The sequence below is a fragment of the Physeter macrocephalus genome, chromosome 12 (assembly GCF_002837175.3).
Source record: "Physeter macrocephalus isolate SW-GA chromosome 12, ASM283717v5, whole genome shotgun sequence".
Classification (NCBI taxonomy): Eukaryota; Metazoa; Chordata; class Mammalia; order Artiodactyla; family Physeteridae; genus Physeter; species Physeter macrocephalus.
Window position 1 is genome coordinate 65,820,187 of NC_041225.1, and position 23,893 is coordinate 65,844,079.

General features: G+C 35.8%; 1 protein-coding gene across 23 annotated transcripts in view; it reads right to left on the minus strand.

The window, feature by feature from the left end:
* The window catches only part of NRXN1 (neurexin 1), a 1,147,673-nt gene that overhangs the window by 43,690 nt on the left and 1,080,090 nt on the right, over positions 1-23,893 (minus strand). Inside the window, exon 1 of one of the 23 annotated variants that reach the window (XM_024118778.1) lies at positions 8,547-8,738. The exons of the other annotated variants lie outside the window; for them this stretch is intronic. Within the exon in view, the coding sequence (XP_023974546.1) occupies positions 8,547-8,579 (33 nt within the window). The 5' untranslated portion in view covers positions 8,580-8,738. Of the gene's footprint in view, positions 1-8,546; positions 8,739-23,893 lie in introns of those variants that run through there. 23 annotated transcript variants of the gene reach the window in all.

The window sequence follows — 23,893 nt, forward strand, 5'->3', positions numbered from 1 at the left end:
CTCCGCGGCATGTGGGATCTTCCCGGACCGGGGCACGAACCCGTGTCCCCTGCATCGGCAGGCGGACTCCCAACCACTGTGCCACCAGGGAAGCCCTGTATTAAGTCTTAAAACTGTAAATGTCAAAGTTCTAATTTCATTTCCTTCTGTCTATGAATATTTCCCTGCTAAATACTTCAAATTACTATAGCCACTCACAAGCTATATTAGTTTTTACAGCTAAATTATGAACATTCATAAAAACAATTTGTCCTACACATCTAACCTTTTGTTCTCAATATAGACCCAGCGTCTTTTTCACATTTATAGAAAACTGCTTACAAAGTCTTGTTCTCTGAGATCTCATTTGGCAGTGATTAAATTTATTTTTTATAAATCTTTATTGGTGATGAGAATTTTTCTCAGATTGTGCTGTTGATTGCTTATGTTACCTCTTTCCTTACCACTTTCATTAGAAGTCTCATTGTATCTTGTTTCTTAGAAAAGAATTTGAAACTGATTTGGGGATGAAGGACTTTTAGTCCAGAGTATGCAGCACTTTATGAAATATTTATCCATACAAAGCCTAAAAATACACATGGTAGGTACAGCATTCACGTGGGTAATTATTTAGTAGATTCAGCACATAATTTTACACCACAGGGTTCTTATTAGGAACACCAGAAAGGGAATCAGAGTTTCTTGACACATGGTAATAAATATTTTCACTTACAATGAATAATTTAGCTCTTTTGGTATTCACTGTATGAAAAATAGATTTGAAATAATTTCAGGGTCTGTTAGCAAAGGTGAAGGTTTTGGAACACAAGGAGAAAACAGGGAGTATGGGGCCACTTTTCCCTTGTTTTCACAGAATTTTGCTTGTTTTTGTGATGCACACACTGCAGATTGTCCCTCATTTGTCAAGATGATGTCAAAATGAAAAGATGTTGTTCCTTCTGTAGCAGTTCCTATTGTTAGTTTTTAGGATTCCAAACTGTTAATTATGTGAAACTTACCAGCCTTGCCCACAGAATGCTAATAAGTCTCTGTATTCTTCACTATGGAAGGAAAAGGAGATTTCCCTCCAATTAATGCTAGCCATGACTGGAATTATTCTCCCACTAGTTTCAAAATGAAAATTTCATAAGAAAATCTCAGATGCAGATTCATCTAAAAAGTCAGGGGAGACGACTCAACAAAATGAAAAGCAGTCTATGTTTTAAGACCACTTTTCTTTAAAAACTTTTTCTTTTAAAGGAAATTCACATTTATTCACACCCTAAAATCATAAAGTATTAGAGCTGCAAACCCCTCACCTTACAAATGGGGAGGTCAAGTAGCAGAAATTTAAAGAGTTGGTTTTCACCATACCAGTAGCAGTAGAACTTTCTCTATTATAATGTCTTTATGTAAATCTATTAAAATAAAATGTTTTAAAATTATATAAACTCCAAAAAATAACCTATACACAATGGGACATTTTGAATTTGAGGTGAACTGGGGCAGTTGTAAGGACAAGTCTAAAATTTAGGAGAGTTTTCTATGCTGAGAATGGTAAAATTTCCCAAGGAAACAGAGAAAGGAAAAGAGAGTCTGTGACCAACTTCAAAATAAAACCAACACTGATGAGGGTGGGAAGAAAAAAACAATTGTTTGTCCTCCTAAAATACTTGATTGAATGTTTCTTAGTAGAAATTTGGGGTAGCCCAGTGGGGAGAATTCTCTTAGGTATTTGTGGGAATCAAACCAAGTGATGCTGAAATTTTCCAGAAGTAGTTTGATGTCACTCAGTGGCATCTATGACACAAAATTTCTGAAAGCAAATCATTTCTCAAAGGTCATACTGAATGTTAATTTCTTAACTTTGACAGAAGTAAAATGCTTATATAGGATGTTAACATTAGGGGAAGCTGGATGAGAGTGAACTCTCTTTACTATGTTTGTAACATTTCTATATATTTAAATTATTTCAAATTAAAACATTTATTTAAAAACTAAAAAGAATCATACTGATCTGATCAAATCCTATGTATTACATATAAGTTGGGAAAACTGGTATTTATAAAATAATTTTCTTTTAAAACAGATACAGATATGCTCATAAAGGAAAAAAATACAACTACAACCATAAAAAGTAACCTATGAATTCCCCACTTTTGTAATATTTACAGACATAAAACATGTATTATTCTCATTTGAATGGCATCTTTAGAAATGATCTTACATGGTAGACTTTCAAATAAACCAAGAATATACGTTTCTACTTCATCTCATCATTTTAAACCCTCATACCTCTTTCTAAAGAATTAAAAGAGTTGATGCATCATTTAGGGAATTGCTAGGTAGAAAGAGAGAGAGAGAGGTTAAAGTCAGTATTTATTTTGTTATTGCATCAGTAGTCTTCTGTTTAAAATGACAACATCTGTTGCAACTGAAATTTCACAGACTTTTTGGAAAACTAGAAAGTCAGGAATCTCAGAAAACCTTGTTGCATGGATGCCACTAAACAGTGACCTGAGCTTACTGTCTCTAGCTTGAGATTTTGAAAAATAATCAAAAACTATTCAGTTTGATATTTTATACCTAGGTATTATTTCAATCAATTCTAATGAATGGTTCATGAAGTTTCCCATAATTATTCACTACATTTTAAACTACTTACTGAGGAAACAATAGTATTTCAGTAACATTAGTAGGCTATTTACATAATTATCACTTATTCAAAATTGTTCCACTTCAGGCCAGACCTTTGCTTCCTGTCTATATCCTCCCAAGTTCTATTTTCTTTTTGATGGGTGCCCTTCAAAAAGAAAATAGAATCAAAGATAGAGAAAGAAGTAGAATCAGGCATACTGAAAATTATTGCTGGAGTAATTTACAAATACACTTATTTATACCCTAGTTGCCTGAGATAGTTATACTTACTCCAAAGTGTCTTGTTTACTATTGGAAAAGTGACTCAATATTTCAAGTCATCCCATCAATAAAAAGAAAACAATTTCTTACTTTTTAAGGGAAAACGTTTAGCAACAATAGCTAATTTTAACTAATAAAGAAAACAAATACAAACTAAATATGCAGGTGATTTTTAACTCAAAACAGTTGTACACATTTTGTATTACTTTTATCATTCATAAAGCATGAAAACTAGTTTAAGAAATCAATATGTTGTCCTGAGAACATGCAGAACAGGAAGCAACCACATTGAGAGAAGCTACTTGGGATCTTGCTTCATATTCCAATAACCTCAGTGCCCTAAACACCACGTCAGAGGCTGGTATTGGTGTTACAGGACACGTAGTCCACCTGATTTGACCTGATTTTGTGTTACCTTTTATTTTATGACTGGATAACGAGGGCTGCTCAAACAAATTCAGAGAACATACAGCAGAAAAACATCAGAGCATCTACTTAGCCCTTATTGAACTCTCCTTTCTCTAAGCTACCATAAAGTGTGTAATAGATGCTCAGCAAAAACGTGTTCATTAATTGAGACTATAGGGTGAAATTATTCAGCCTTCAATACCCCTCTAGTTTTATATGTGTTTGTCCTTTCTCCTCAGCTGGACTTTTAAGGCAGCAAGTGTCTTATTTTCGAGTCACCCATGACATCAAGCATCTACTGATCTATCAATCAGTAGATATTTTAACAGATCTTAACTATTAAATGTACCAAAAAAACACTGAGATACGTGCTTATATATTATAATTTTCAACATTCTGGAAAGAGATGGTATACTTCTTGAAGGCTTAAGAAAACTCTTGGCAAACCCAAGAGTAGCTATTACCCTGAAATTTCTAGTTTTTCTATGTAACCTATTATGTAGCAGCTAAATATTTAGCAGTGTTTTATGCAGACACACATATTCATACACACACCACATTCAACTCTGAAAATATTGTAGTCCTACTACAAACCCAATGGATAGGTGATTCACTCAAATCTAACCGTGCTAATTGAGAGAAGTCACAGCACATGATGGAACACAATGATTTTTCAGCCCATGGGAGGTTAAGTGGTCCAGAGAACACATCTGGTCATGCAAGATAATCCATTATGTAGATAGTTCACACATGGGTCATTGACAATTGATGCCTGGGGCTATATCTATGCAACTCCAAAATAAGGAGCTTCAAAAAAATATCAAAATTCTATGCAAACTTTTTGATTTGACAATAAAATAGAGTGTTCTGAAGTCATAAAGGTAGTCTTAGTCATATACATATATTATTATACATACATAGTATTTATATATGTAATCTATATTTTGTATCTACAATAAATAGTTTTTAATTATAAGAAAATTCATTTCAATGGAAGATTGATTGGGATGGCATTGTCTTTGAAGCTGTAGTAGAGTTTTTAATTTGAAAAATGTGAAGAGGTCGGACAGATGAAGGCATTTGCCCACACCACTAAACCCACATATCATATATGAATTTACTAGCAAATCTAGGCTGTGAGGTTATGTAATTATATTTTTGGTCTGAAATATGCTTACAGTCAAGATTGTGGCCCTACCAAACCTGTCATGTTTAAATAAAAAAGCTGTGGAAACAAATATGAGAGCATACAGACTCCAGGACTGATGTCTTTCAGAGACTGACTTCTTTTGGTCCCCTAAATAATATTCAAGTCATTCCCATCATTATATGAAGTTTTTGTCTTTTAAACTAAGCAATACCTAAGGTAATGAAGCCTGAAGCCTTTATAGCAAAAGACATTCCATTTAGTTGTGGGAAAATAGTAAGAAAACTTTTTTGAGCCTTTTTTGCTATCAGGAAAACAATTAAATTGTGGCTTAATCTGCAGTCTCTCTCTCTCTCTCTCTCTCTCTCTCTCTCTCTCTCCCCTCCCTATATATATATAAATATTTTTTTCACAACAATGAAAACAAAAATGTATAATTGATTTTGGGAGGGGGAAATAGTTCTCAGATAGTTTCCAATGCATAATCAAGTGAATTCAAATGAGGGTGAAAATTTAGGGGAAAATGGAAGTGTGTAGTGATAATCACACATAATTTATGACACAAAACTAGAAAATCTCTCTCATATATTTTTACTTTTTCATGGTTATTATTTAGTTTAGACTTATATGCTGTCTTAATTTTCTGTGAGACACTAGAGATACCCATGGGTTTATATCTGTCTGTGATTCTCCCCAGTTATTCTGTATACTGGAAATTGCCTATATACTCGATATATTGTGCTTGGCTCCATTCTCTGTGCTAGAGTAATGAGGGAAGGGAGTCTTCAGGAGATTCAAGTATCAACTATCAAGTAAATGTAAATAAGATAGCAGAAAATAAAATCATTCTTTCTGGGTCAATATGGTAACCTTAATAGAAATCAATGATATTCAAAGCCTAAATATACACAAAAATGTATAAGCAGAACTTGGTGTCATTATATTCTGCTGAATTTATATATAGTTTATTGTTTCTGTTTAGTAATAGAGGTCTGGAACAAATGGCATTTGAGTCCATAGACAGGTAAAGCAGCAGAGGAATAAAGTACTGGGAGTAAAGGAAATGGGAAGTGAAAAAGAAGACTGAATTAATAAAAGGCACCACTTGGTCTAAGTATAATTAAATATTCACTAACTCTGTTCACCTATATCTTGCTAGTGCTTATAACACCGGAATTAAGAGCACTAATTTTGACCCGGCAAAATCTTGTTTCAAATGGGTTATTTTCCAAATGGGCTGAGGGTAAGCTTAGTTCTTGAAACATTTAAATTTAATATAGACAAAGACTGAAAGTTCTTGGCTACATGCTTTATTTTCCCATTTGAAAACTACAATGTATAAAGCTAAAAGGGCTTTTCCCATCAATTAGCAATCTGCCTACTGCATCCATCATATAGTTAATTGAGTGCACTTGTAGTTTATAAATGCACCCAGATGCTGTGGAATGAGCACATTTTGTAAATTAAAGGAGCATATGGAATGCACACAGACAGTAACATTTCATCATAACTACCCAAAACATCCTTAATATGCAATGCTACATCACTAATTACTTCGTAAATATGTAAGCATTTCCTGGTTAATGTCTTGGTGAGAAATTTGCTTGGCAGTTGACCCCCAAATGCTACTGTGACCAGACATTTAATACCACTTCAGGGCTTTTCTAGTTTCATTCTACAGAAGGAGAACGTGGCACTCAGCATATTAGGCAACTTGACTGTGCAAAGTCAGTGAAAATATTTATTCTTTAACACTGGGTTATATTGCTTAATGAACACCAGTCAACCCTCCAAAATATAAATATCTGTCCAAAGATCTGTCTGTAGGCACTATTTCTTTCTAAAAACGTTAGAGGGAATTTGCCAAGTGAGGAGAATTTTGCTGCTTAGTGGACTCTTTAATTTCTAAGAACAGGGCATTGGAAGAAAAGGACTGGAGAAAGTAAAAGAAATTGGTCTCATTCGTTAACTCTGGGAAAATCAATATAAATGATTTGAATAAATTATCCTAAATGTATCTCAGGATATTAAAGGTAAAGGTCTTCATTCACTTTATCTATGTCATAATTCCTTGTCAAGCCAAGGTTCAAGAGGCAGTCAAAAGAGACATGCAACACGGCTAAATTTCCTTTGGAAAATGGAAATTCTCTCCATACACAAGGTCCACCAACCAAATGATTAAGAGAGCTGTGGGCGACCCACAGAGTAAGAGATGTGTACTTAAACTTTTAAAATTTGTGTTTCAGTGGTACATTTTGGCAGCATGATTTTGGTAAAATTCAGTTGTACTTAGGACTGGAAATTGTGTCTGGGTTCACCTTAGAATTTTGAAATAATCACTGAAATCACAGAATTCAGAAGTAAATTGATTTTTCATTCTTTTTCAGTCCTATGACCCTTCTGGGCAAAGACTGTGCCCTTGGGTGACAGAAGGCTTGATTAATTTCATTGCAGAATTTGAACTGGGCATTGGTCAAGCCCCCAGCCTTCATAAAATCAACAAATACTTAAATAAAACATTTAAAGTTATTCTAGAAATGAATATCTATTTATAAGCCAGAAGTAAAATAACAGTAGATTAGTCAGCATGAGCTCCTAATGTTTTCATAATTCAAAGCTTACTTAGGGAAAAAGTCAGCAAGCCCTATTGATGCTTGAATCATTAAAGTCTGATAAATAAGTTTAGTAGTTATTGCCATATTTGTATTTAGATACCAATGACTCAAATAATATGACGGCTTAATTTGAATTTTGCTCCTATTGATGAATACTTTTCCTGAATATGGCAAAGAGAAAAAGGTTACAAACAACAACAAATAGCACTCCATTTATAATCTGGTAAAGTATCTTCTATTCATGGGATTTCTTTCCTACTCTATGAAGCAGGGGTTACCTAATTCAATGAAAAATAGTTGTCACAACAGACATGACATTCTATCTCATACTTAAAGGAAGATGCAATCAGAAGTTCCCTTGAAAAGAGGGGCCAGGCTTCCTTCACTATTAAGCCTACTCCTCCCTTCCCCCCTCCCTTTTTCTGAGATTCAATCCCTTCTGTTCTCCACCTGCTCCGCCCACGCCTATTGTCTCCTCTCCCAGCCAAGCATGCCAATCCCATCTGGCCACACTCTTGCTTTTGCTGGCTCTAATTCCCAGGGGCCTAGGAAATACTTGAATGCCAAGGCTTTTCTCCTCTTCAGGAGAATAAGGATAGCTAGGAGACTATCAAACAATTATCTGAAGAATTCACACTCATGAACATGCACATGATGTCGAATACGCAAACAGCACTTTTAGAATCCTCTCTTAGGCTAAAATAAAAAAAAAAAAATGTTTCTAATTCTCTCACCTCGGATGCATTTTTTAAAACTGAAATCTTACTGTCTTTGAAATAATCAAAATTTATATTTCAAAAATATAAAAACGTTCATTAATCCCAGACATGCATTTTTTTTTCAGTAAGCAGAATTAGTGTAAATAAATGTTACTCAAATCTTACCATCATGAAATAGTTCCATTAATTAATCAGGTTTAATAAACACTAATACATTTTCTGTGGCACCAAACATACATTTAATTCACACATTACACCTTTACGAATTCTCAACGAAAACCCACTCTGCCACAAAGCATGCATGGTCAGAATCTAAGCATATTTAGGCAAAATAATCACCAAGTCACTAACGATAATAAAGCAGTCTGGCAAGTATTGAAAGCAGCTTTTATTCATGCTTTTACTCGAATCAACTTAATACATATATATAAACACACCCCCCACAATTTTTGGTTGTTTTTGCCACAAGCATGCTCATAAACCTCTGAAGCTCACGCAACAAACAAAAGTAGAAGCAACCATGCTCAGGGTTTAAGGACATTTAAAAATTTAAAACAACCTTTCTACATTTCATACAGAGCGTGCATAAATTTGACATGCAATCTCCAAGAAGAAACATTTTAATATAAATCTTAAAATTAGTTTATCCAAAAGAGTTTATTATTTTCATTATTATTGTTCTTAGGCTTCTGGTATCTTAAACCCTGCATGCTGCAGTTCTAAGCTGTGCTGAGCACCGGCTGTGATAGAAGAAGCTACCTGCGAGTTTTCACAGTGCCATCTCATATCCATGTCTGTCTGGCTACCCTGCGTGCTTAGAGCTTTTTTCTTAATTCTTAATGGAAATCCTAGGAAATTTAGTCCATCCTCTGAAATCAATACTGGTGACAGGAGAGCTCCCTGACTCAGTGGGAGATCAAGATGATAAATTGCCTGCGCATCAGCCTGGCCTATCAGTGCCCTGCACACAGATGGGCGAGAAAACACACAGAAAAGGCTCTATCAGTCACGTGTCACCAATGAGCCAATGGCTGATGCGCTACTGCAGGAAGGGATGCTGCAGTTCCGTCTGCAGTTGACGAGGCTGTTGGTAGACAGACCAGCCCGTGCCCAGCTCAAAAAGTCTTGGCACTCTCTGCTGTCAAATTTGCTCCCCCACTGTGACTGCATAGGAAACGGACATTCCCCTAAACCCCGACCCAAATAAAGACCTATTTTCATGCACAGGAATTTTTCTCTGTATTACTTTGTAATCCAATGTGACAGCTCAGCAGAAGGGAAACTACTTTTTAACATCTCAACCCTTCAACTCTTCTTATGTGCTTCCCTTCACACGATTATCACCTTCTCACCTAATATTAAATTAGAAGCCTTAAACTGTGCAATTAGCATGCAACCCTCCTAACAGAATAGGCTCAAAGCTTTGTAATTGTAATTATAATTTTATTTTCAAGTTAATGAATGGCATTTTTTGAATGCCCCGTTTATAATGAGTATTTTTATGGGATAATTTTGTAAAGGTAATTATGCAACATTAAGAAATACATTACTATGCTTTTTTTGCCAATTAGAGCTGTTTCTCTTTAAAGACAATTTAAGTCCCAATAAATATGCCATGTTATCGATAGTTAAAAAGACAAACAAGGTCACCTTATTTTTGATAAAGGAGGCAAGAATATACAATGGAGAAAAGACAGCCTCTTCAGTAAGTGGTGCTGGGAAAACTGGACAGCAACATGTGAAAGAGTGAAATTAGAACACTCCCTGGCACCATACATAAAAATAAACTCGAAATGGATTAACGACCTAAACGTAAGGCCAGACACTATAAAACTCTTGGAGGAAAACAAGTAAGAAATAGTCCAATGAACAAAACATACCAAATGTCAGTAATAAGCAAGACACATTCCTTTGGGGAAACTGTTAAAAAAAAATCCAGTCTGTATATGCAAGTAAAGCAGGGAAACGCAGTCTTTTTTTTTTCTTCTTTAAAAATCCATTTTTCCTAAAATATCATTCCACAAAATTGGAAGTGAAGGACTAAAATGGGGGGGAGTGGTAAGGAGCACACACCATTAACACAAAAAGTAAAATTGTACAAACTTAAGCAGTTCATGATAGACTAGGATCAGATTCCAAGATACCAAAGGTTGGCTGAAGAAATTCACCGTTTTGTGGGAGCTAGGGTTTGTACTGCTGCCTGAAGATCGGTGAAGAGCAATTCACTGCCTTGGAGCACTGTCCCTTCCCGCTGCAAATCCTGGTTTCTGCACCATGCCTCCGCGGGGTGGGCCTCTCATCCCACCACCCAGCCCACCCCGAGGGCCTCCAGGTCCCTGCAGGTGGTTATCTCGGCGGTCCCCTTCCTGGGCGGCTTGAGTCTTCTTTTCTTCCACATTCAGATGGACCTCACCTCTGAACATGATGGGCCTGTTGCTAAGCACCTTCTGAACAGGCTCAGAATCATCAAACACAACGAACCCAAAATTGGGTAATTTCCCACTGTTGTTAATATGCAGCTCCACCATATTCCCTTAATTTTGAAAAAAATCTTTAAGTTCTGATCTGTCCACCTCATAAGCAGGTTGCCAATAAAGAGCTGGTCAGGGAGATCAGCTCGGTGCTTTGTGACCACCTAGAGGGGTGGGATAGGGAGGGTGGGAGGGAGATGCAAGAGGGAGGAGATATGGGGATATATGTATATGTATAGCTGATTCACTTTGTTATAAAGCAGAAACTAACACACCATTGTAAAGCAATTATACTCCAATAAAGATGTTAAAAAAATACAAACAAAATAAAACAACAAAAAATAAAAATACAAACAAACAAGCATCAAAGGATGTACACATCCTGCTTCCCAAAGCCAGAAAAATAAATGAGTTATCCAGTGTTGGAAATATGTACTTATGATCTTTGGGAATAACCTTTATATCACAAAGAGTACCTGGGGAACCTCTATTGTTCTTTATGGCCCAGTTTTCATGATCTCCATTCATTTTCAAGGACTAATTCTAACCCCTTTTAGTGTCACTCAATACTACTAAGAAAAAATCTGAGAATAAATCGTGATAGATATGCCATAAAAAAGTAAATTGCCACTGAGGTCTAGAATGCTGAAATTCCAAAGCTCATTTTGTCTTGGCAACTATTTTTTAAATCCATCCTGGAAAGATTGGACTCTGTCAAGTTTTTGTTTTGCAAATTCCTTTCCTCTCTCCTTTATTCAATGTTGACTCTAAGGAAATAATAAAGCTTTTCTTAAGTTCTTTAAAATATATATTGTTTTGTGCCCATTCTCTACATTTGGCCTATTTATTCAATAATATGACCCTCAACAGCCAAACTTTATTCTTTTAAAAGAAAAGATTAAGGCTCAGAGCATTTATCAAAAAGAAAACAACAATCATGAAACATTGACATTAAACCTATTTATTGAACTATTGTAATAGCCAAAAACTAGAAACCACCTACTCATCAATAATGAACTGATGAGATAAATTACAGTTTTACAGTCCGGATACTCTGTAGCTGTAAAACAGAATGTGGTAAATTCAAACATGCGTATATGAAGAGATCGCTAAGATATATTGTTACGTAAACAAAAATTAAAGGTACAGATTTTAAATTGTTTAAAGGCTATATACACACTACACACACAAATACATAGCTGCATATGCAAAGGAAATTTCTGTAAGGACATAAAATATCAGTTAATAGTGGTTAAATCTGAGGAGGGGAGCCGAGTTCAAAGGTGGGACCATAGCATAGTTTTAATAGGTACCATTTTGGACATTTTAAAAATCAAGTCTATGTATTACTCTTCTAATTTAAAATTATTAAATAATGTAAATGATGGCATCTATGTTCATTTATGGTTAAAAGGACGTGATTGGTAGATGTTTTAAGCAAAAATGTTGAGGGGAAAGGAGGACAGACAGAGGGAAGGGTGGCCTGTTTTTTTTCATGCAAAGAACATTGAGTACATGTGGGCAAGAAGAGAGCTGCTAGGTAGAGGTTCTGGCAGTCTTAGCTGAAGACCTCCACATCCCATATTAACTTCTGGTTCTTTCATCTCTGAATGCAGATAACTGTACAAACTTAACGTGTGTTAAGAGCTTTACAACTTCTAGTGACAATTCACCTGAATTATCTAAGAGCTTTACAACCTCTAGTGACAATTCACCTGAATTTTCTCTGATTCTTAGAGGTAGGAATGTGGAGGACTGAGAAATAAATGATTTGACTAGTTACCGGAACTTGGGTGAATTAACTCTTTCAAAACTTAGTTTTCTCAGAAGGATGAAATTGGCAAGAAATGGCAGAGCTAAACTTGAATCTTAATTTAGGATACTGTTTACTGCTGCTTTAAAAGCAAGATGATGTGCATTTTTCTTTCTTTCTTTTTATTTTATTTTATTTTTTTACCAACAATGGTGTAGGGTTAAAGACAAAATGAAATCCATTTTCTTCTGTTTCCTACCTGGCACAAGCTTATTTTATCCCCAAACCAGAACCCGGCTTATAGACTCTATTTTTAACTCTTTTGTTGTTGTTATTCAGATTCTTATAACTTTAAGAGACATAAACTTTAAAAAAAGAATTGGCCAAATTTAGTGAAAGGCTTATAATATGCATTATTAAAGGATTTTTCGTTTTACCCCCAATTATTCTAAATCAGTGGTTTATGCGGGGGGGGGGGGGTGATTTTGTCCCCAAGGGAATATTTGGCAATGTATGGAAACATTTCTAGTTGTCACAACTGGGGGAAGTGTTCCTAGCATCTGGTGGGTAGTAGTCAAGGATGCTGCTAATCATCTTAAAATGTACAGGACAGCTCCTACATCAAAGAGTTATCTGGCCCTAGATGTCCATAGTACTGAGACTGAGAAACCACACTCTAAACGCTGGGCTTTTCTACCTTATTTACAAACAGGTTAAAAAAAAAAAAAGGATTCTGTATATATTGTGATGTGGCAAGGAAGTAAGTTTAGATGGAGAGAAGAGGATAACCAAGGCCCAAGGCTGTGGGTCACTCCAAAGTTAAGAAGTCATGGAGAAGAGGAAGAAACAGCAAATGAGGATGAGGCTGGGGGAAAAAGCAAAGTGTGGTGATCTGGAAGCCTGTGGTAAAAAGTGTGTCAGAAAACACACCGGCATCAACTTGCTCGAATGCTGTTAATAGGTCAAGTAATCCATTCTCCATGGAGGTTTATATTTAAACAAAGGGTCTGAGAAATTAATCTCATTGAAATTAACAATATAAAAGGCTTGAGGTCCTTATTCATCTTCATATTTGAATTTTTGAAGATGTGGCCAGAAAAAGTGATATTTACAGGGATCACAGGAGGGCTCTTTGAGGGACTACGTGAGGGGAGGGGGCTTTTGTGACCCTCAAATTAGACTTCTCAGGCTACTTTAGAGTCCACAAAGTTAGGCTTGTAAACAAGCAAGGGAATAAATCCTATTTTGGACCCCTCCCCACGCCCCACCACAGCTTGCAGAGTGCCACCATATCCTCCTAGCAAGGAGGTTAGTGATTCTTGTCTCCAGGCCCCCACCCAGTCTTTCTATCCATAGATAAAGTTTTTAGGAACAGAGTTCTCAGAACCAGCTTCAGGAACTTTCCCTCTGTGACTCCTGTTATGCCAACTTCCACACTTGGCCAAGCCTGTAGGTCAGTGCAACAGGGCTGAGATACAGAGCCACCTGGAACACTATGACATTGGAGAGAGAGAGAGAGAGAGAGAGAGAGAGAGAGAGAGAGAGAGAGAGATCAGCGAAAAGAGCCACAGATCTAGATATTATCACGTACTCTGTGGTGTGGGAGAATATTCCATGTCACATCAGTTCTCTTAAAACCAGAAAGGTTTTTACAACTCCAAGAGCTCGTATGGCTCGCATAGACCAACTCCTTATTTTATGGATGAAGGATTTTGAGGCAGAGAGGTTAAATAACTTGGCTTAAATTAAGGGACAGTGGGATTCTGTCCCATTCCAGTCAATGGATGAACATGATATTGGCAAGTTTCAAGATGTTAAAAATCACCATAGGGGCTTCACTGGTGGCGCAGTGGTTGAGAATCCGCCTGCCGATGCAGGGGACACGGGTTCGTGCCCCAGTCCGGGAAGATCCCACATGCCGCGGAGCGGCTGGGCCCGTGAGCCATGGCCGCTGAGACTGTGCGTCCGGAGCCTGTGCTCCGCAACGGGAGAGGCCACAACAGTGAGACGCCCGCGTACCGCAAAAAAAAAAAAAAAAAAAAAAAAAATCACCATAATTATCAACCAGAGTAAAACTTAGAGGAAGGGGAAAAGTTGATGTCAAATAAGAGACAGCAGATGGCTCCAAAGCCTCCTCCTTCCCACACTGATGCTGGATTTAAGGCATGGAAAGCTTTTGCTACCCAGGAAAGAGAGTAAGATCCTCCACTGGGCATTGATAGGCTCTGAAATACAAAAGAAGCAGCTTTGAGTCTCCTCCTTTCAGAAGAATGTGAGTGGTGGCTGAAGATATTTTTAAATGCAAATTCTCTTGTCTGTACTTTCACCACAGTGATGATGAATGGGAAGCAGGATGCATGAGTGACTTTGAAAAGACGTATGTCAGGAAGTAAGCTCTAGTTGTGAGAGAATATAGAATAGGAAATATTCTGGACCATTTTCCTTTTTTAAGAGAATAGAAATGGTAGAAAATCATAGTGGATTACCTTAGTTTTAAATTTTTATTATTTTATTTTTTTTCCCCTACAATGGCAGCCCTAGTTTGACACCATGGAGTGCCACTACACTCCTGCTAACTACTAATTTAATATTTACAAGTACAGGTTAGAGGCAGAAAGTGAATTAATGTCTAAATGAGTAAAATTTCACATATTCTAAATCTTATGATGTTGGTTTTCTGCACCCTTATTCTTGTGGGTTTTGTTTTTTTACACTGATTATTTCTCTAGTAATGCACGCTTTTTGCAAAGTGAAAACACAAGCAAAAACCCCAATGCCTCATATAATCTTTTCTATAACACTATATTCTAAAATGTATTAAACTAATGCTGAAAATAAAAGAAATTGATACTCAGAGGGATTAAATATCACCTATATCCATGAAGTTAGCAATTAAAAGTCTATTGACTACATATCAAATGTTCTTTCCAAATCAATACTACTCCTAAGGCTTGCTCTAGACTCACTGTCCTCAAACTTTAGTATGCATAAGAACCAAGAAGGAACAAGTTAAATATCCAGATTTCTGGGCCCCTCCCTGGAGACTGATTCTCTTACTTGGATAGATCCCCAAAATCTACATTGTTGATAGGCATCCCCTCTCCATAATATAAGAACCTGAAGATCATCTTAGAGTTTCAAGTTCATAATTCCTTTTCATGAAGAGTCATGTCAACAGGATTTCTAATATATGGAAATGGGAAGCTTGTTTTTTAGGAAATAAAATTTAAAGAGTGGTAGGAATAGTGTTCACCAAGAGAGGATTGGAACAGAGACCAGTGTCACAGCAAAAAAGAAAAATGCAAGTGCTTTAGAGTCATCCATGAAGGGATAGTTTCCCAAACTGGATTTTACAACATAAAGAATATTTTAGTTGAAAATATTTTTGAGCAAGGAAAATTAATGTGCATAGAAGAAATGTGCAAATAGTAGCATTTAGAAGAGTAGGATGACCCTTTTATAGCCACTGATAGAAATGACACTTGGCTGAATTGGTCCCTATCTCACTGCTGCCATTAGAAACCATGAATATGCAGATATCCAGGCAGGGTCCTTTTACATGTCCTAAGAATTCATTTGTACTAAGAAGGGTTTTCTTAGGATAGCTCTCTAGACCTCTAGAGAAGGCAAGCTTTCCTTTAGGTTAGTGAGATCAGAACCCACTAACATCACATCAAAGCTTCTTTAATGGTTTAAGAGAATAAATCCACCCAGAAAGACATACCAAATCTATTTCATGCACAACAATGACACATGAAGATGAAGGGAGAGTGCAGTGTACAGAAATCCTCTGGTCACTGTTTTCTCCCAGCTGGCTTCTAGGTTGGGCAGTTTAAGACCAAAGGGTAAAAATGGTGCTGAAAGGATGTCTACTGCCAGTCCTTAGCTCATTTTAAAAAAAAATTCTGAGCTTTCTGGCATACTATACATTTATTTTATTTCAACATAAGGATGACTAACTGTTCACATTGATCCAAACTCAAGACTCAAGGGACAAGTTTAATAAGGAACCGATTCTTTCAGGATGTTGTGAGTAGGACAATGCCTTTTACCAAACAGACACCAGTGATCAAAAATAGTTTTGGTGGCTGACTAATGAAAAGCATTAATCAACAAAAGCCACAGTCCATGGTCCAGTCTGTTAGAAGGAAAGAGGGAAAGGAGGAAGAGAGGCAAGAAAGAAAAGAACAAAAGGAAAAAAAACAGTGCAAAACATTACATGTAGCTGAGGTGCATTAATAGACCTTGTGAGAAACTTGTTTTTCAGTGAGTACAGTTTGTCAGACATCATAAAATGTGAGTCTCCTTCCCCTCCACTTCCCCCACCTCCCTCACTGATAATGGACCACACAATATTTTAAGCAACGAGAATGACTTCGAAAAGATAACTACACTGATAGTTACACATGACTTCACAATCCTATGCATGCACACAAGCACGCGCACATAAAGAATCCACATTTTTACTGAGCAGGAGTAAATGTTTTCCATTAACAAAACTGTGAAAACTAAGCTGGAAACAAAGCTCATCGTGGACGAAATATAACACTATAAGAAAATCCGTGAACAGGAGTTCTCAAGTTTTCACTCATACAAATATACTGTAAAGTTCCATGAGCAAACTGCAGCTGGCAGAAGCACTTATTTCATGTAGACTTAATATTTTATAGCAATTCTTTCCCAAACTTAAGATGCCAAAGAATTTGAGTGTTTGTTAAAAATGCAATTTTATGACCCCACCCTGGTGGACTTAATTATAATTTCTAGGGATGAGGGTGAAAAACTGCATACTTAACCTCTCCTCCTGGGGATTCTGATGCAGGTTGCTATGGGCCTCAGTGTGAGAAACACACCTATTGTATGCCCCCCTCCTGTGCCCAGCCGCTTCCCACCGTGACACCAGCCTTGGACTGGATAATCCAATTCAATTGGATTATCCAACTGAACTCCTACAGCATGATACCTTTCATTGTGGGGGATAGAAGGCTGGAAAATCTAGAGAGAGCTTAGAAATGATGGGATGAATAGATTCTGAAAAGATTTCCTGCAAGAGATTACATTCAATTTGGATCTAGAAAGATGGCAGAGTTATCTTAGGCAAGGCATGAAAGTGTAAAAGTGCTTTTCTTTAAAAATTTAGAATTTATTATATAAATGATAAGCTCCTTTATCTTTTCAACTGGAGGACCAAGCAATGCTTATAGCACATAAGAAATGGTCAATACACATTAGTTGAATTAGTAAATATGGTCACCACAACAAAGTAAATCTATGAAAAAAATTCAGTCACAATCCCACTACCTTCACAAACCTTTCTGTTGCTGTTGATGCTGTTGTTAGTGTTTTGATTTTCATTTCACATTCTTTTCTATTTCTTATCTGTACACACACATAATTTTAAATAGTTGCAATAATACAGCAAAGAAAACCATAAACAAAACAAAAAGACAACCCACAGAATGGGAGAAAATATTTGCAAACGAAGAGACCAACAAGGGATTAATCTCCAAAATATACAAACAGTTCATGAAGCTCAGTATCCAAAAAACAACCCAATCAAAAAAATGGGCAGAAGATCTAAATAGACATTTCTCCAAAGAAGACATACAGATGGCCAAGAGGCACATGAAAAGCTGCTCAACATCACTAATCATTAGAGAAATGCAAATCAAAACGATAATGAGGTATCACCTCACACCAGTCAGAATGGCCATCATCAAAAAAATCTACAAACAATAAATGTTGGAGAGGGTGTGGAGAAAAGGGAACCCTCTTGCACTGTTGGTGGGAATGTAAACTGATACAGCCACTATGGAGAACAGTATGGAATTTCCTTAAAACACTAAACATAGAGCTAACATATGGCCCAGCACTCCCATTCCTGGGCATACATCCAGAGAAAACCATAATTTGAAAAGGTACATGCACCCCAATGTTTATTGCAGCACCCTTTACGATAGCCAGGACATGGAAGCAACTTAAATGTCCGCTGCCAGATGAATGGAAAAGAAGATGTGGTACATATATACACTGGAATATTACTCAGCCATAAAAAAAGATCGAAATAATGCCATTTGCAGTGACAGGGATGGACCTAGAGATTGTCATACTGAGTGAAGTAAGTCAGACTCAGAACGACAAATGTCATATGATATTGCTTATATGTGGAATCTAAAAAATTGGTACAAATGAACTTATCTATAAAACAGAAACAGTCACAAATGTAGAAAACAAACGTATGGTTACCAAGGGGAAAATGCCAGATAAATTGGGAGATTGAGATTGACATATACACATTACTATATATAAAATAGCTAACTAATAAGACCCTACTGTATAGCACGGGGAACTCTATTCAATACTCTGTAATGACCTATATGGGAAAAGAATGTAAAAAAGAGTAGATATATGCATAACTGATTCATTTTGCTGTACAGCAGAAACTAACACAACACTGTAAATCAACTATACTCCAATAACAATTAATTTAAAAAATAGCTGCAATAATAAAGATATAGTTTTATAATTTAATAAAATAGCATATACATTTTCCATCTTGACCTAGAACATCATTATTATCATTCTAATGGCAATACAAGAGACAAACTGGTGTGTTATAATCACATAATTATTTTGAATTTTTTTGGATAATGCATTCATTTCTATTTTGTATTTCTGCTATTGTAAATAACACTTTTCTTCCTTTGTATTTTTTTTTTATAAGATAAATTCCCCAAAGTGGGATTACTGGTCTAAAGACATAAGTGTTTTTACAGATCTTGAAACAATCTGCCAAAGCACTTTTCAAAGACTTGTTCTAATTTTCACATTGTCTCCAGCATGCTATGTTCCATTACATCTTCACTGGTGTGAACATGCTGCCTTTTCTATCTGGAGATGCCCTTTTTCCATTTAAAAAAAAATTCTGGTAAACTCCTACACATTGTTTTATATCAAGCTCAAGTGCTACCCTTCCTTGCAGGCTTCTCAAAGTCCCTAGGCAGAGTTAGTCATGATTTCCATCATGTTCCCATAGTACTTTGTAATAATACCATTTTTAGCACTTAAATAATTCTGTTTGTTGTAGTTGTTTGTATCTTTCTTTTTCTTTTTCCTGGATTATTAGCAACTGTAAAGTTGGACCCTTGTCCACTTCATCCTTAGAGCCTCTGGCACAGGGCCTGGCATATAGTAGACATTCAATAAATGTTTGTTAAGTGAATGAGGAATGAACAAATGAATAAATGAATGTGTTGACATGCTGCACACCCAAGCCTCTTGCTGTATCTCTGGGTAAAATGACTTCTTTCACCAACTCTATTATAGGCCACCTAGTCCTATGAACATTTGTATTTTTGTAGGTCTGTTTTGTAATATTTACGTATTTTTTTACATTTGTATATTTTGTAGCTCTATATTTTTATATTTTTACTGATCTACTTTCAGGTCTTGGTGGCACAGTTCTGTGACTTGTTGTGAATTAATTCTCTGAATCCTTTTGATAACGACTTCTGGGTATACCAGAGTCAGAAAATGTGTCTTTCCAGTTCAAAAAGAAGCACCTTTTAGGAATAAATGTTAGGACTAGTGAACAGGATTATAAATCTACCTGTGGAGACTATAGCATGTACATGGCCCCACTGTAGAGAGAATGAAAATTTAAAAATAATCACTGATACTGAATTATTTAATAATATATAATCAACAATTATTCTTATATTATATATCACTTTATGCATTTTGACACACTTTGACATACACACTCTCTCTTTATCCTTACCAAAACCTGGTAAGAAATGCAGACAAAGTAAGTATATCACATTTAAAATTTGGAAGATAAGGAATCTAAAGCACAGAATCATGGTTGGGAAGCAGAAAAAGCAGGGCCAGTACTCACATATTTTGAATCACATTTTAGCCCTCATTCTAATAAACTCATGAGACCCCACTGAATTTTGTTAATTAACCAAATTGAGAAAATGAGCTTTTAAACAGTATAAACTAGACTGGTGATTAAAAAACAAACAGGCAAACAAACAAGCAAAAACTGCTGGCAACAGAAACATTTGTTCCAAAAGAATACTTAAAAATAATTCCATATGCAAAACAAATAACATCAAGAGGATTCTTATTGAAATTGGTGGCAGATGGAGGGGGCTGCTTTCCCTCCTACCTGGTGGTGTACTTTCGATAATTTACACTCAGGAAAGCATCATAGTGGACCATTCATCACTCAGTCATTCAACTAATACATATTATGGCCTAACTAGGTATGAAGAACTATGGGTAATACAAAATATATATATATATATATATATATATGGCAGAGTCCTTCTCCAAGACCACGCATATACACACCTACTTTCTATCTCTCTCTCTTTCTTCCTCTCCCTTTCTCTCTCTCTAACACAGTATACTATAAATGCCACAGAAATTATATTACATAGTAAACATTCTGAAACTTCAGGGACAAAAGATAACTTCTAGGTCCATACCCTGTTCTGAGTTCCAGATGTCCATGTAAGGAACAAAATGAAGGGATACAGATTTTGTTTCTTATTTTGTGACTTTGTATAAACCATTTAATCTGCCTATGCTGATGTGTCCTTGTCTGTGAAATAAAGGAACTGAATCATTTTTGCTAATCAAATGCATGTACTATGTGACCAAAGGAGAGAGGGTAATTCAGTGGTAAGAGCACAGGCAGTGAGATCAGACAGATCTGGTTTCATGACCTAAGCTTGGGGCTTAGATCAGCTGGTTAGCACAAACTTTCTCAATCCCAGCTTCTTCATCCATAAAATGAGATTAATGGCAACACATACCTTTTGAAATTTCCCATAAGGTATAAGTGAGACAATATATAACACTTAGCAGAAAAACTGGCACATATTCAATGGTCAATAAATAGCAATAATCACGAACTATTAACATGAAAAAGTTGCTGCTAAGTGAACACAATGTTTCAGTTCTACGCTTCTACATAGTTTATTTTTGACACAGGCTCACTCACTGTAGAAGCAATTAGTGTTCTATATTAAATAAAGGTCAAAAACTTTGGCAAGGTAAATGCATACTTAGAAATTTTCAAATTTGGTATAGATTCATGCAAAGCCTTGGCAAAATGCTACGTTTCATTTTGCAATGTGCTAGATTTTGCGGTACTCTTTGGAAAAGGCTAGGCTTTTTTTCAGTTGTCATTTGTATGTGACCTCCAGTTCGATCAATCAAAAACAGTTAAGTCATTAGTGTGCTCTGAGTTTAGTCACTTCCATAAATGCTGCATTAGTTGCCTTAGAGATTCTCAACTTCATTTCAACTGTGACAAGCATGATGAATGGAGTTCACAAGCATGACACACTCCCAGGCACATTCCCAGCAAGCTGGCTACAAACTCATCCTTTCTCTTTCACCTAAGAAGGCATATGGGGAGGCGAGTGCGTTAGAGAGATGTTATCATAGACAATCTTGAATCTACTCTGCTGATTATTTAAGACAAACAAAAAACTTAATTATCCACTCATTTTGGAAGGTAAACCATAATTATTAACATTACTTAAAACATACTTCACATCTGATCGGGACATATCAATATGTAAGAAATTATGGTACAGAATCACCCCATGACATGACCCAAGGATATGTGCTTGATGTGTGGGAAAATCAAAAGCCCAGTCACTGAAGAAAATGCATTATGAAAGAAGAAAAAGATCTGTTATCACAAACTATGTGAAGTTTGAAAAGATGTTTACTTAATAACCTGCTACTTGGATTTTAGTGTGGTGATAAATTGTCTAGAACCTCAGAAGAGGCAGGACACATATGCGTATCATTCGTAATCTTGCATTTCTCTGAAACAGCAATTATTAAATTTTTTAGTTTCAAGGAACATTTCACTCTTAAAAATTACTAAAGACTCCAAACATCTTTTGTTTATAAAGATTGTATCGATGGATATATACTCTATTAGAAATTAAAAGTGAAAAACTGTCAAATATTTATTAATTCATTTAAAAATAACAACGGTAAATCTATTATATGTTAACATAAAACATACATTAAAAAAATAGCTATTTTTAAAAACAAAAATTTTTGAAGAGCACAGCATTGCTTTACATTTTTGCAAATATTTTAAATATTCAGTTTAATACAAGACATTTTGGTGCTAATATCTGTTTCTGCATTCAATCTGTTGCAAAATTACATGTCATTTAGCCTCTGAAAAACTCCACTGTACTCTTGTGGAAAAAATGAGAAAAAAAAGGCAAATAAAATCTTAGTATTATTATGAAAATAGTTTTGACTTCACTGAAAAGGTCTCAGAGATTGCCCCCTCCTCCACTCATGCACCAAGGTTTTGAGAATCACTGCTGTAAAGTTTCTATAATATTTAGAAACTACATTCATTATTATTTTTGGTATGTTATTATTATCTTCAGTACACCTATGTGCTATTCTTGTTTCTCTATTTGAAAGCTTCCTGATGGAGAAGACCATGTCTCACAAATCTTAGGCATCATTTACAGCATGGTAGGCCTGCCTAGAACCATAGTACAGCATCAATATATAATATGTGATTAATTGATCTACTGATTGATTAAAATTCATGATGTCTTATGGTTCCTTTGATGACCTTTAAACTATTTACTGTAGTAGCATTTGTACAGTTCATCAAATTTTGAGCCCATTACGTCAACTTTCTACTTAAGTAGAAGGAGAAGCTAATTGTATCTGAAATTATTACAGATGAGACAAAGGTTTTTTTTCCCCCCCTTAGGAAGCACCTGTGAATTTTGGAAGAGAAATATGAGATGAGAAGCTAGAATTCTACAATTCTAGGAATGTCATTATTACACTTTTTCCCCATAAAAATTGCCCTGATGCATCAGGCAGACGATTTTCAAGGTCCAATTAATTTGTGTATTTAGTTGTAGTTTCATAATTACAAAACAATTGAAAGCTAACAACATGGAAGGAAATGGCAGTTTGAATTAATTAAAAGCTACAGTTTCATACCTCTATGAATGGGGAAAAAAGCAACAAATATCCTTAGTATTTTTATTTATTCTACTTCAAAATCAGATCCTTTGAGAGACACCTACATAGTTACTCAGAAATGAAACATTTCTACATTTATCCCTGCTGAATCCTTGCACAGTGGGATGGTTGGCAAAATATATATTAAAGAATGAAACAGCCCTCCTAAATTAAAGGCTTTATTACATAATAAATAATTTCTTTGACTCTTACAAAATGGTTCTTTTATCTTCAAATCTGTGAAAACCCACAGAAAGAGACTGAGTGCCTGCCATTGCATTGGTAAGCAGATAACTGTTTTGACTATTCTGTCATAAAGGGAGTATATACTAAAAAAAAGGCTCTTCCCTGCTAAAATCTGGGTAGATAAACAAAATAGCTGCTAGACTGGGATTCATAGGACAGCAGGTATGCTAGTCTAGTTGTCTTCTGCTTTCAGAGGAAGTCTACATTTTGTAAACTCATGGCTGAATCACAAAGCATAAGGCCTCAAGGCTCAGTGGCTCAGTAAAACACAGTTCTCTTAGGTATTTCGTCTTAAACTGATTTGCTTGTGATCCACATAGGTAGAAAAGGAGCCCCAAATCCTGCCTATCCTACCTGTGAACACTTACAATGGACTGAAGTGTCACTGTACAAGTAAATTTGGGGAGCCAGGGATGGGGGGAGATTTACGGATGACTAATATTTGAACTGTAAAACAAATGTCTGAAATTCTTACTGACAAATGTTAGTTGATGCAATTATGTGTCATTCAACAGAGTTAACCAAGAAACTCAAATAAACTAAATTGTAAATGCTGAAACTAAACTCATAACAGATTAATTTTTTTTTTTTTTTTTTTT